The 15,319-nt window shown below is 44.8% G+C and overlaps 1 protein-coding gene across 1 annotated transcript in view; it reads left to right on the plus strand.

The window, feature by feature from the left end:
- Positions 1–7,831: 7,831 nt before the first annotated feature.
- The window catches only part of LOC120041781 (ephrin type-A receptor 3-like), a 105,873-nt gene continuing 98,385 nt past the window's right edge, over positions 7,832–15,319 (plus strand). The window contains exon 1 of the mRNA XM_038986643.1: positions 7,832–8,011. Within this exon, the coding sequence (XP_038842571.1) occupies positions 7,909–8,011 (103 nt within the window). The 5' untranslated portion in view covers positions 7,832–7,908. The remainder of the gene's footprint in view (positions 8,012–15,319) is intronic.

Below are 15,319 nucleotides of genomic sequence, written 5' to 3' on the forward strand. Positions count from 1 at the left end.
CACATTTTTGTTCAGTATAACATCAGCCCATTCTCTTATGGAATACGCCAGGTGCTACCGTCCACTAGGGGCAATGTCAGCGCCTATTAACATCTAAACTCAGCAAAAAAAGAAATGTCCTCTCACTGTCAACTGCGTTTATTTTCAGCAAACTTAACATGTGCAAATATTTGTATGAACATAACAAGATTCAACAACTGAGACATAAACTGAACAAGTTCCACAGACATGTTACGAACAGAAATGGAATAATGTGTCCCTGAACAAAGGGGGGTCAAAATCAAAAGTAACAGTCAGTATCTGGTGTGGCCACCAGCTGCATTAAGTACTGCAGTGCATCTCCTCCTCATGGACTGCACCAGATTTGCCAGGTCTTGCTGTGAGATGTTACCTCACTCTTCCACCAAGGCACCTGCAAGTTCCCGGACATTTCTGGGGGGAATTTTTATTTATTTTTTTATTTTTATTTCACCTTTATTTAACCAGGTAGGCTAGTTGAGAACAAGTTCTCATTTGCAACTGCGACCTGGCCAAGATAAAGCATAGCAGTGTGAACAGACAACAACACAGAGTTACACATGGAGTAAACAATAAACAAGTCAATAACATGGTAGAAAAAAAGAGAATCTATATACAATGTGTGCAAAAGGCATGAGGAGGTAGGCAATAAATCGAATAATTACAATTTAGCAGATTAACACTGGAGTGATAAATCATCAGATGATCATGTGCAAGTAGAGATACTGGTGTGCAAAAGAGCAGAAAAGTAAATAAATAAAAGCAGTATGGGGGTGAGGTAGGTAAATTGGGTGGGCTATATACCGATGGACTATGTACAGCTGCAGCGATCGGTTAGCTGCTCAGATAGCAGATGTTTAAAGTTGTTGAGGGAGATAAAAGTCTCCAACTTCAGAGATTTTTGCAATTCGTTCCAGTCGCAGGCAGCAGAGAACTGGAAGGAAAGGCGGCCAAATGAGGTTTTGGCTTTAGGGATGATCAGTGAGATACACCTGCTGGAGCGCGTGCTACGGGTGGGTGTAGCCATCGTGACCAGTGAACTGAGATAAGGCGGCACTTTACCTAGCATAGCCTTGTAGATGACCTGGAGCCAGTGGGTCTGACGACGAACATGTAGCGAGGGCCAGCCGACTAGGGCATACAGGTCGCAGTGGTGGGTAGTATATGGGGCTTTGGTGACAAAACGGATGGCACTGTGATAAACTGCATCCAGTTTGCTGAGTAGAGTATTGGAAGCTATTTTGTAGATGACATCGCCGAAGTCGAGGATCGGTAGGATAGTCAGTTTTACTAGGGTAAGTTTGGCGGCGTGAGTGAAGGAGGCTTTGTTGCGAAATAGAAAGCCGACTCTAGATTTGATTTTGGATTGGAGATGTTTGATATGAGTCTGGAAGGAGAGTTTGCAGTCTAGCCAGACACCTAGGTACTTATAGATGTCCACATATTCTAGGTCGGAACCGTCCAGGGTGGTGATGCTAGTCGGGCGTGCGGGTGCAGGCAGCGAACGGTTGAAAAGCATGCATTTGGTTTTACTAGCGTTTAAGAGCAGTTGGAGGCCACGGAAGGAGTGTTGTATGGCATTGAAGCTCGTTTGGAGGTTAGATAGCACAGTGTCCAAGGAAGGGCCAGAAGTATACAGAATGTTGTCGTCTGCGTAGAGGTGGATCAGGGAATCGCCCGCAGCAAGAGCAACATCATTGATATATACAGAGAAAAGAGTCGGCCCGAGAATTGAACCATGTGGTACCCCCATAGAGACTGCCAGAGGACCAGACAACATGCCCTCCGATTTGACACACTGAACTCTGTCTGCAAAGTAGTTGGTGAACCAGGCAAGGCAGTCATTAGAAAAACCGAGGCTACTGAGTCTGCCGATAAGAATATGGTGATTGACAGAGTCGAAAGCCTTGGCCAGGTCGATGAAGACGGCTGCACAGTACTGTCTTTTATCGATGGCGGTTATGATATCGTTTAGTACCTTGAGCGTGGCTGAGGTGCACCCGTGACCGGCTCGGAAACCGGATTGCACAGCGGAGAAGGTACGGTGGGATTCGAGATGGTCAGTGATCTGTTTGTTGACTTGGCTTTCGAAGACCTTAGATAGGCAGGGCAGGATGGATATAGGTCTGTAACAGTTTGTGTCCAGGGTGTCTCCCCCTTTGAAGAGGGGGATGACCGCGGCAGCTTTCCAATCCTTGGGGATCTCAGATGATACGAAGGAGAGGTTGAACAGGCTGGTAATAGGGGGTGCGACAATGGCGGCGGACAGTTTCAGAAATAGGGGGTCCAGATTGTCAAGCCCAGCTGATTTGTATGGGTCCAGGTTTTGCAGCTCTTTCAGAACATCTGCTATCTGGATTTGGGTAAAGGAGAAGCTGGGGAGGCTTGGGCGAGTAGCAGCGGGGGGGGCGGAGCTGTTGGCCAAGGTTGGAGTCGCCAGGAGGAAGGCATGGCCAGCCGTTGAGAAATGCTTGTTAAAGTTTTCGATTATCACGGATTTATCGGTGGTGACCGTGTTACCTAGCCTCAGTGCAGTGGGCAGCTGGGAGGAGGTGCTCTTGTTCTCCATGGACTTTACAGTATCCCAGAACTTTTTGGAGTTAGAGCTACAGGATGCAAATTTCTGCTTGAAAAAGCTGGCCTTTGCTTTCCTGACTGACTGCGTATATTGGTTCCTGACTTCCCTGAACAGTTGCATATAGCGGGGACTCTTCGATGCTATTGCAGTTCGCCACAGGATGTTTTTGTGCTGGTCGAGGGCAGTCAGGTCTGGAGTGAACCAAGGGCTATATCTGTTCTTAGTTCTGTATTTTTTGAACGGAGCATGCTTGTCTAATATGGTGAGGAAGTAACTTTTAAAGAATGACCAGGCATCCTCAACTGACGGGATGAGGTCAATATCCTTCCAGGGTACCTGGGCCAGGTCGATTAGAAAGGCCTGCTCGCAGAAGTGTTTTAGGGAGCGTTTGACAGTGATGAGGGGTGGTCGTTTGACCGCGGACCCGTAGCGGATACAGGCAATGAGGCAGTGATCACTGAGATCTTGATTGAAGACAGCAGAGGTGTATTTGGAGGGCAAGTTGGTCAGGATAATGTCTATTAGGGTGCCCATGTTTACGGATTTAGGGTTGTACCTGGTGGGTTCCTTGATGATTTGTGTGAGATTGAGGGCATCTAGCTTAGATTGTAGGACTGCCGGGGTGTTAAGCATATCCCAGTTTAGGTCACCTAACAGAACAAACTCTGAAGCTAGATGGGGGGCGATCAATTCACAGATGGTGTCCAGGGCACAGCTGGGAGCTGAGGGGGGTCGGTAGCAGGCGGCAACAGTGAGAGACTTATTTCTGGAGAGATTCATTTTTAAAATTAGAAGTTCGAACTGTTTGGGCATAGACCTGGAAAGTATGACAGAACTTTGCAGGCTATCTCTGCAGTAGATTGCAACTCCTCCCCCTTTGGCAGTTCTATCTTGACGGAAAGTGTTATAGTTGGGTATGGAAATCTCAGAATTTTTGGTGGCCTTCCTAAGCCAGGATTCAGACATGGCAAGGACATCAGGGTTGGCAGAGTGTGCTAAAGTGGTGAGTAAGACAAACTTAGGGAGGAGGCTTCTGATGTTGACATGCATGAGACCAAGGCTTTTTCGATCACAGAAGTCAACAAATGAGGGTGCCTGGGGACATGCAGGGCCTGGGTTTACCTCCACATCACCCGAGGAACAGAGGAGTAGTAGGATGAGGGTGCGGCTAAAGGCTATCAAAACTGGTCGCCTAGAGCGTTGGGGACAAGGAATAAAAGGAGCAGATTTATGGGCGTGGTAGAATAGATTCTGGGCATAATGTGCAGACAGGGGTATGGTGGGGCACGGGTACAGCGGAGGCAAGCCCAGGCACTGGGTGATGATAAGAGAGGTTGTATCTCTGGACATGCTGGTCTCAATGGGTGAGGTCACCGCATGTGTGGGAGGTGGGACAAAGGAGGTATCAGAGGTACGGGGAGTGGAACTACGGGCTCCATTGCAAACCAAAACAATTATAACTAGCCTGAACAACAGTATACAAGGCATATTGATATTTGAGAGAGACATTCAGTAAGGCATAAAGTAATTGCAGGTCTTGATTGGGAGAGCTAGCTAAAACAACAGGTGAGATAACAGCAGCTAGTCAGCTAACACAGCAACAGCAGGTAAAATGGCGATGACTAGGCAGAGAGGGTCGGATTAACTACACACAGGGCCCTAGCCCTCACCCTCCGATCCAACAGGTCCCAGACGTGCTCAATGGGATTGAGATCCGGGCTCTTTGCTGGCCATGACAGAACACTGACATTCCTGTCTTGCAGGAAATCCCACACAGAACGAGCAGTATGGCTGGTGCCATTGTCATGCTGGAGGGTCATGTCAGGATGAGCCCGCAGGAAGGGTACCACATGAGGGAGGAGGATGTCTTCCCTGTAACGCACAGTGTTGAGATTTCCTGCAATGACAACAAGCTCAGTCTGATGATGCTGTGAAACACCGCCCCAGACCATGACGGACCCTCCACCTCCAAATCGATCCCGCTCCAGAGTAGAGACTTCGGTGTAACGCTCATTCCTTTGGCGATAAACGCGAATCCGACCATCACCCTTGGTGAGACAAAACCGCGACTCGTCAGAGAAGAGCACTTTTTGCAAGTCCTGTCTGGTCTAGCGACGGTGTGTTTGTGACCATAGGCGACGTTGTTGCTGGTAATGTCTGGTGAGGACCTGCCTTACAACAGGCCTACAAGCCCTCAGTCCAGCCTCTCTCAGCCTATTGCGGACAGTCTGCGCACTGATGGAGGGATTGTGCGTTCCTGGTGTAACTCAGGCAGTTGTTGTTGCCATCCTGTACCTGTCCCGCAGGTGTGATGTTCAGATGTACCGATCCTGTGCAAGTGTTGTTACAGGTGGTCTGCCACTGCGAGGACGATCAGCTGTCCATCCTGCCTCCCTGTAGCGCTGTCTTAGGCGTCTCACAATGCGGACATTGCAATGTATTGCCCTGACCACATCTGCAGTCCTCATGCCTCCTTGCAGCATGCCTAAGGCACGTTAACGAAGATGAGCAGGGACCCTGGGCATCTTTCTTTTGGTGTTTTTCAGAGTTAGTAGAAAGGCCTCTTTAGTGTCCTAAGTTTTCATAACTGTGACCTTAATTGTCTACCGTCTGTAAGCTGTTAGTGCCTTAACGACCGTTCCACAGGTGCATGTTCATTAATTGTTTATGGTTCATTCATTGTTTATGGTTCATTGAACAAGCATGGGAAACAGTGTTTAAACTCTTTACAATGAAGATCTGTGAAGTTATTTGGGTTTTTACGAATTATCTTTGAAAGACAGGGTCCTGAAAAAGGGACCTTTCTTTTCTTGCTGAGTTTAGTATGTTTTAAGCCACAGACTCCGGCTCCGAGGGTCCTGTTCAATCCCAGTACTAGGCACTCGTTTTTTTGTTTTAAGCCTTTCCCAAACCTTAACCATTCAGAATTAATACCTAAACTTAAGTTTTAGTGTCACTTTTACAGAGTTTGACTGGCAGCTAAGATACAGCACCACATAGAGTAATTAAAATGTCAAGCCATGGCGTAATTCTGTGACAGCTAAGATATGGCACCACATGGCGTAATATAAACATTAAGCCGTGGTGTAATTCTGTTGCTGCAGTAAGGCCATGGTTTGGTGTTTTATTTGGAGATTGGGTTGTGTAATATTGTATTGATGAATGCTGACTCTGAAACAGTGATTCTGTCTTTCTCTTCTCCCCCTCTACCTCTCTCTCTCTCCCTCCACCCTGCAGCTATCCTGGGCTGGGTTCTCGGGGTGTGTGACGTCACAGCAGGCAGCGGTAGGGGCAGTCCTGTCACTGTGGATCAGTGTGTCAGGGGCCTCAGCAAGCAGGACATGTTACACCACGCTACACCACGACAACAAAGCCTCACTAACTCATGGTTTCCCAATCTTGCTTATCCTGGGAACCCAAGTGGGTGCATAAAGGGCTAGACTCAAAGGCCCATGCAGAACTACCTGATTCAACTAATCAACTAAGGCTTTAAGAGTAATCAGATGTGTTAGTTATAGCCAGAACAAGGAAACACTGCTCTAATTTTTTACTTGAGTTTATCTGAAACATTATGACTTAAGAATATGAAAAGTAATATATTTATTATAATTTTAGTGTATTTAAAAATACCTAAATCTGTTTTTATTTAAATTGTAATCAGTCAAGTCTGAGAATGGAGCTGTGTGTTTTGCTAGGGCTAATGTTTGGAGAGGGAATGCTGCAGGACTGCTAGGGCTAATGCTTGGAGAAGGAATGCTGCAGGACTCCTGGGGCTAATGCTTGGAGAAGGAATGCTGCTGGACTCCTGGGGCTAATGCTTGGAGAAGGAATGCTGCTGGACTCCTGGGGCTAATGCTTGGAGAAGGAATGCTGCAGGACTGCTAGGGCTAATGCTTGGAGAAGGAATGCTGCAGGACTGCTAGGGCTAATGCTTGGAGAAGGAATGCTGCTGGACTCCTGGGGCTAATGCTTGGAGAAGGAATGCTGCTGGACTCCTGGGGCTAATGCTTGGAGAAGGAATGCTGCTGGACTCCTGGGGCTAATGCTTGGAGAAGGAATGCTGCTGGACTCCTGGGGCTAATGCTTGGAGAAGGAATGCTGCAGGACTGCTAGGGCTAATGCTTGGAGAAGGAATGCTGCTGGACTCCTGGGGCTAATGCTTGGAGAAGGAATGCTACAGGACTGCTAGGGCTAATGCTTGGAGAGGGAATGCTGCTGGACTCCTGGGGCTAATGCTTGGAGAGGGAATGCTGCTGGACTCCTGGGGCTAATGCTTGGTGAGGGAATGCTGCTGGACTCCTGGGGCTAATGCTTGGAGAGGGAATGCTGCAGGACTGCTAGGGCTAATGCTTGGAGAGGGAATGCTGCTGGACTCCTGGGGCTAATGCTTGGAGAGGGAATTCTGCTGGACTCCTGGGGCTAATGCTTGGAGAGGGAATGCTGCTGGACTCCTGGGGCTAATGCTTGGAGAGGCAATGCTGCTGGACTCCTGGGGCTAATGCTTGGAGAGGGAATGCTGCTGGACTCCTGGGGCTAATGCTTGGAGAGGGAATGCTGCTGGACTCCTGGGGCTAATGCTTGGAGAGGGCATGCTGCTGGACTCCTGGGGCTAATGCTTGGTGAGGGAATGCTGCTGGACTCCTGGGGCTAATGCTTGGAGAGGGAATGCTGCTGGACTCCTGGGGCTAATGCTTGGAGAGGGAATGCTGCTGGACTCCTGGGGCTAATGCTTGGAGAGGGAATGCTGCAGGACTGCTAGGGCTAATGCTTGGAGAGGGAATGCTGCTGGACTCCTGGGGCTAATGCTTGGAGAGGGAATGCTGCTGGACTCCTGGGGCTAATGCTTGGAGAGGCAATGCTGCTGGACTCCTGGGGCTAATGCTTGGAGAGGGAATGCTGCTGGACTCCTGGGGCTAATGCTTGGAGAGGGAATGCTGCTGGACTCCTGGGGCTAATGCTTGGAGAGGGCATGCTGCTGGACTGCTGCTTTCTACTTCTGATAATCTGTTGGGAAAATGACCTCTTGTGAACTTGAGCGTCTCTTTACCAATCGATTTAGCTCTGTAGGACCCTGCAGAAAACGAGAGCCCCCGCTCCAGCCAGTCTCCGTTCAGTAGAGCGAGTGAGAGAGTAAGACAGAGAGAGCGCAGACTCCTCCTCATTCTCCGGTGTCAAAGTTGACATCAGCCCCGGAGCCGAGTTGAACGCGAGCCTCTTGTCTGAACCAAAGAGCGAGCTCACATCATTCAGTGGCGCATGCTTTACGGAGTTATGTACCTCGCGCTGTCTTGCCCTCTGAACTGCCTGCCGTCATGGATTGCAAACCGCGCGCGAAACCACTATTACTTTGTATTTTTCTGTTCATCTTGTCGTTTATTTGCCCAGCACTTTTGATCATCCACCCGTCCAATGAAGGTAAGAGTGAGTGAGAGAGTGTCTGACATAAAAAGAGAAAGAGTAAAGATCCATGTTAGAGAGGGGAGATATGTTATGTGTTCGCTCCCAGAGAGAGAGAGAGCGTTAGGCTGCAGCGGCTCGTGTTGCAGTCTGGACCCCAGACATTTAAGGTTGTTCTAACAGCACTGATGCTGTGGATGGACGGGACAGCCAGGACATGTCATGTTAGACCATGTCCAAAAATTGTCATGGCGGAATTTTAGCACATTTTTAAATGATCGTGTAATTATTTTAACCCACTCTGTGTTTTGATCCAAGATGGATGTAATGCAATAGAAGGATTGATGCACGGACTCCGTGTGGCGTTTTAAACTCTCATTAAGAGCTTTGGCCCGCTGGTAAATCGATGGAAACTGGTATTGGATGGGGGATCACGATAATCAGCTTTAGGCATTTAACACTGGGGTGTCCGTGCATCTATAGGTTGGAATTAACGATTGGTATTCCATCATTATTCTCTAAATAGTGATAATAATACATTTTGAAACGTGGATGCGGAAGTGTTCATTTTGATGTTTGGTATTATAACTCACAGATGCCCATGTAGGCTATTGTCCCAAGACAACAATACCGAGTAGAAGCAGGCAGTTCAAGCGCTGTAGTGCACACTAAAGAACCAGAGGCAGGCAGTGGACCTCCGCTCCTCTTTAACCCAAGCGGATCACACATTAGCCTAAATAGATGTGTATTTAGAAAATGCAGCCTATTCATATGAATTAGTATTAATTCACACGGATAGTTTATTGGGTTATATAAATATGCCCCACTTTGTGGAGACGTGCTCGAAGGAACACGCACACTCTCCTGATTGATATCCCATAGCGCGCTGTACGCAAGGACTCATCCACTCGATATTTCCATTGCTTAACTAACCCATTGGCTACTTTTCCTTGAATAGACCGATCTCGACGGGTTGTTTATTATCGCGCCGCGGACGCACGCACTCTCGATGGGTTGTTTATTATCGCGCCGCACATACGCATGCACACACATGGTCCAGTTATGAAATGATTGGCCTATAGTTTCAAATGGCAAAGCTCCTCTGTAATTGTACTTTGAGAAATTCCTGTAGCCTACTTGGACCGTCAATAGTGAGACAAAGCCAAATACTAATCAAGGGTGAGCTCAGTAAAATGAAGATATGTATTGTCATGCTATTATTGACTTGTTTTTACATGGAAATAGGCTTCGCATTAGTTATAGGCATTATAATTCAAATTTGAGAACATGTTATAGAATATATTTTCCCTGATGAATTGTAACATAATTGAACTGTAAACATATAGGCCTATAAACACTTTAAGTGAATAAATAGCCTAGGACCTTGAAGGCACACAACCGAAAACATGCGAGCGACTAGACAGCATTTCCCCATAGGCCTATTCTTTGTTGCAACAGAGTGGACATATCGTCTACAGCACGAAGCCTATACCATAGGCGACCACAGTATCACTTTTGTGTTTTTCTTGTAGGAAAGGACAACGCTTGAATATTAAAAAATGGCCTGAGAATATGGTATCAAAATGAACAACGAATAATGCTCAAATATCAGACAGATTAGGCCTATGGGCCAGCGCGAGAGGTCAAAGTTAAGGCCACATAACACAACTTTGTCTTTGGGCAATAAAAATGCCTAGATTTCAATCCACATCATAGCTCTTTAAGATGATCAATGTATTGTAACGGGAAGGAATTACTATTGCTACAAACCAGTCATTCCTCCATGCATGTAAACTGCTGGGTAGAGGCGCGTATCGCCTTGTCTCATCTTTAGACCTATATTGTAGTCTAACTCATAGGGTATATAAACGGTTAATAAACCAAGCTTGGAGATTATGAAGTGACTTTTGTTTTTCGATTTGATGTAGGCCTAATTATATTTATGGGTCTCTGGGCAGCATGTTGGGATTGGCCGGACACAATTTATGTGTTTTGTTTTTAGAAACGTCTGACATTTTGAGGGGATTATTTCATCTTTGATATTTTCGATTCTTCAGCACATGCTTTTTGGCTGCTTTTACTGTTTTACACTTGTATTCACCTCACTACTTCCAGTAGCCCACACAGCTCGATTTCGGCAGGCCAGACGTCGACATACACAGTATAGTCAAGTCAAATATAGGCCTAGTCGTTCTATTTTTGTTAGCCTAATTATTGTTTAGGGCTATGTAGGCTATGCACTTATTTATTGGTCATGAAGTTATTATTATCTCCTGTGGTGGTAGAATAATCTAATAACAATAGGCTATATATCCGTTGCTAATTGCCTATTATTTTCGTAGCCTGTAGCTTATTGTTTATAAAAGTCTGCTTTCGTGCAATGTATGGCCATCCGAAACACCCGGTCTGTCTACCAGAGAGTGTCAGTATCGAGCCGTTCTCACCGTGAAGCCTCACGCGCTCTAGCCTATCTGTAATAATAGAAGTATCAAAAATACTTCTATCAGAAACAGAAAATGCACACTCTGCGGAGGAAGAGGGAAGAGAGGAATCGTCTCCCTGTTTGATGCTGTTTTTGTGCTCGAGGCACCGTGTCATCGGGGCCCGGTTAAGTCAGAACCCCCTCCCTTCCTTTACAGGCTACACTGCATAAGTCCCTTTCATAAAGAAAACTTTTAGCACAAAGCCACATTTTCTCCGTTAATTTTAAAATTCAGAGAACATGGAGCATGGATATCTGGTGTATTTACTTTTATGAGTGCAGAACAAAAAATGGGGCCTTGGCTATATACAAGTTGATCTTATTTGATATGCCTATATAGCTTTTTTCCGCAAAATGTAGGTTAAGTTTATAGGCTATGCATCAACAATTGACCCTACGTCGTCCGGGTTAGGGTTTGGCCGGTGTAGGCCGTCATTGTAAATAAGAATTTGTTCTTAACTGACTTGCCTAGTTAAATAAAATAACGTCCTATTGGAAATATTCACTGCATTTTGTTGCCAAATATCATATCTATCATTTCAGATCATACAAAGTCGTGAATCGACAATAGTAATAGTCCAACCACTGTTCAATCCGTAACGCCCTACTTTGGGGCTTAGCAGAACCACGACTCGCATGGCTCATTGGGCTGCATTATATAAAACCCATACCCTAAAATAATAGACTGTGATATAGGATAGCTTTAGGACAACCTGGCCGTGCGTGTGTGTGTGTGTGTGTGTTTTGTGAATGTTCAGAATAAACTGTGAAGCAGGTGATATAGTCCTGTTGTAAGGCGGGGGAAAATATGGACGTTTTAGAAATGTAAAACTTAACTATTACATGACAACTAAGATTATGTCACCTTTTATGCTTCCTCTCAAGATTTAGAGGTTCATTAGGTTAATTATACTAACGATAATTACACAATAATATCAGGCTATTCACCATTATCATTAATTATAGGCCTAATGATCATGATGATGACAATACTCTTAATAATTAGCCAACATATATTGTTTATTTTTATTGCAAACTTCTAGCTACTCTTGTGTTTATTTGATGAAAGAATAAATCTTGATCAGCATTTTAATGTTAAAATAGATTTTAGGGATCTGATGTTTCCCCACAGGCCTTCAACTTTATAAATGTTAATTTATTTATTTACTTATACCTATATCTTTTTTTATTGTTTTCTTTTGGATGAACTTATGCCTATTGCAACACTAGACAAGTTTAGAAAAGTTGTTCTCAGTACTTCCATGCTATATTTTTCCCCACATCATTATACCGCCCATTATTATTGTTGTATCTGATGCTGTTTCATCAGGTCCTCGTGAGATCTTCAAAACCCATTGCACTTAAAACCAATTTGAACTGACATAAGAAAAATATATTGCTTTTGCAGATAAATATATTGTTAAAGTTTTAGCAGGATATTGTGCTATTTTAAAAGCCATATGAATGCTAGATTGGGAGTGTGCTAGGGCAGAGTCCTACTGCGAGGTCAGACTATTCGGTCATGGACCAAAACTTGGTGACGCAATTTTTTCCACCTTCCACATAAGGTAATTGTAGTTTTTCTTTAAAAAAACAAAAATAAAATCAACCAAAATAAAGAACAACGAATTGTGAAATACCCCATAACTTGGACCTGCCTATATAGACTCATAATTCAAATTGAATTATTGGCTGTCCAGAGAAAAAAATGCTGTGAAAATGGTGCGACCTATATACTGAATTGTATGACCATGTCCATATATTCATGTTTTCAATAGGCTATGACTTTGATCAAATGTGTATAGGACAACATGCTATTGGTTAAGGCTAGTAGCAGGACAATGGATAAACTCCCTACCGTAATACTGTATGTCCCTGTAATCCACAACACAGAGTTATAGCGGTGACTCTTATTTAATATCTCATCTCTTATCTGGGCAGACTACCTGCTATACACACTCATATTTACAGAAGCAAATACATGTTTCTCCCATTTAGCAGTGCTTGTCTAAAGCCATAGTCATGGGCGAACTTTGATGAGCTACGACACTGTGTCTCGTATTGCAATTCGTCTACCCCAGGAGTAGAAAGTAATACGGCCACTTTTAGGATTGTTCATTTTAGGGGGGATAATTTGGCCAGAATGTATGTGATATTGTAGGCCTATTGGCTTGATTTGAAGAGGGATTCTTGCACCAACGGATCAGTGTATTTTCTCAGTGTAAGTTATCTTTGAGCAGTGAGTGCGCAGCATAAAATGAAAGAAAGGCTTGGTAGGCCTAAATTTAGCCTATGTGTGCGGGAGCGCGTGCGTGTGTGAATAGGCGGCAGTGGTGAGTCTGGCTGCGTGACGCGCGGTAGTTTCTCTCCCTGCCAGGGCGCCGGGAGGCGGTGGTATTTTTAGCCGGTGGCAGGGAGGCCTTGCCCGGAGAGGCCAGGGCAGTAGCCCCGCTGGGAGGAGCAGAGGTTTGTGAGCGATGGTACCTTTCAGGGGGTCTGGAAATGTGCTTACACATGCTCCCGCTTTAAAAATAGTGCTCCATCTCTTTCTCTCTCTCTCTGTGTGTGTGATATACCTATCTGCTGGATGGGAGGCCTGTAGGTTAGTGGTGCGCGGATCAGCTGTTTGTTCACCCGCATCTGCCCGCAATTGCTAATAACCCATCCGCATCCGCCCGACTATATGTGATAAAGTGAAAATCTGAGGTCCGCACCCAACCCTTACCCGCTAATATAGAAAATACGCTATAGGCTACAGTCAATGACGGCATAACGATTATTTTTTGACCGGGTGCAGGATTTTTTTTTTGCCTGATTTCGATATGTTTCTGCTTATAATTTCCGACATTTTGGTAGGCTATTTGTTAGTCAACTTGTCTGTAATTAGATACATGTATCTTCTATTTTGTCGTATGTTGCCCTAGAAGACTAAATACACCTTTGCTCAACAGAATAATGGAATAGGTCGATAGAATGGATGTTTCATTCTAGTTGACATCGGTAAAGTTTTTTCTTTCATCTTTCGCAGAGCAAATACGTTTAGTTAGGGACTGAGGGAAAAATACAATAACGCAAAAAAGTAAAGATTTTATGTGCAAAATGTCCAAATGACATCCGTTTGACCGGTTGTAAGGAAAAAGCAAGCTGTGAAAACGACCCAACGTGTTTCTGATAAGATTTCAGTTCGGCTTCGATGCATATTTTAAGTTGTTGAAATACTATCAGCTTTCATGATGCTTTTATGATTAATAAGACCGCACCTAGATGGTATCTAACTGAGCATTTAATTATCTCAAGATGCATAAATAAATAAGTAATATTTCTCCACTCCTGTTCCCAAGTCCAATTGTTGCCTTATTTTGGTGTATAATTTTACTGCAATAAATGCTTAATTCTACAGGAGTTATTATTGAGGCTATGTGAGAGGTTATAGACCTACAGTCAGTGTCCAGATTTCAGTTTCCATTCAACCCATCTGAACAGTAGGCTACAGTTCCCTTGACGTGCCATAGTCCTATTTGAACTCCCGTCTTGTGACTGTCGATTTTGCATAGCGCTTCACAAACATCACACATAACATAGTGTGTGTAGCAACACATAACATAGCCACTGCTATTATCCTATTTTTCCACTTCACCAAATCTTTTGCAAACATTACTTTTCTGGCCCCTCCCTTCTCTTTATTTTCAACTCTCCTTTTGCAGCTTTTGTCTTATTGAATGAAATGTACGTAAATTTTTTCTGCTAGCTCCCAAAAGCATTATTTGGCGATTGGCTGTGTAGGCTATTTGGTGAGCTACAGTTAAGCCCTAAAGTTTAGGCTTATACGCTAATACCAGATAGCCTAAAAGAAAAACCTCAATGAAGCGGACATAACCGCGGGGACTGTGGGTTATGAGTCAACTTGTAGGTATAGCAGTGTAAAGTGGTGGAGGTGATGTATAGGCGGTGTTTATAGGTTATCCAATATCTCACAATGTATGTGTTTATTAGAGAGACAGACTGTGTGTACATGCGTGTATGCAGCCACGTCACACGTGATACAAGTCAGTATTCGGCTTCCATCCATGCCTGAGGAAGTCGAGACAGGACAGCGCTCACTGTTGCCCCTAGAGCCTCTGGTGCCAAAGGTTGCATGTTCAAATCCAGCAATAAAAAGTTGTTTTAAGCCTATCTTAACCATTCAGAGTTAATACCTAACCTTCACTTCAAAATATAACGTTTGGAACAACTTCGAAATTTGACGTTTGAGAAACATGGATGCAAGTCTAATTCTGACGTGAGACTGTGAGCTAGTTGCATGCATGAGCTGTGAGAGGGGAACCAGCAGCAGCATCAGACACAGCGACACTCTGTGTGAATAATTCATGATGGGAGGAGAACATTTCACCCTGAACACACAGTCACAACCTGCAGATGTGCCTGGCTGCAGACAGACTACTGCAGACCCTTACACACATACACAACCGACAGTCATAACAGGCGTGTTCCCTACATTCTGTGGCAGTCTGGGCAGACTGATTTCTATATCATATTGATGTGTTCCTGCAGACACTGCTCACTGTGCATCCTGTCTGCCTACAACCCTGTGTACACCTTGCTGCAGAGCTGAAATCTTCAATAAAAGCTAATTCTCTACACCAGATGGAACTATTAGGCCTGTGGTTTTACTCTGTCTCTGTCTTTCCCGTATTGACTCACCTTACTGATCCAATGTTGTTTGCTCCCAGACCAGAGACCAGCAGTAGTCTACTCAGAAGACTGCTATTAATACTGTTCTTTACTGTTAGTTACCATAAAAAGTCTGTGCTTTCTGAAACACACTACGGCCGACTGACTGGGTA

The sequence above is a fragment of the Salvelinus namaycush genome, unplaced genomic scaffold (assembly GCF_016432855.1).
Source record: "Salvelinus namaycush isolate Seneca unplaced genomic scaffold, SaNama_1.0 Scaffold537, whole genome shotgun sequence".
NCBI lineage: Eukaryota > Metazoa > Chordata > Actinopteri > Salmoniformes > Salmonidae > Salvelinus > Salvelinus namaycush.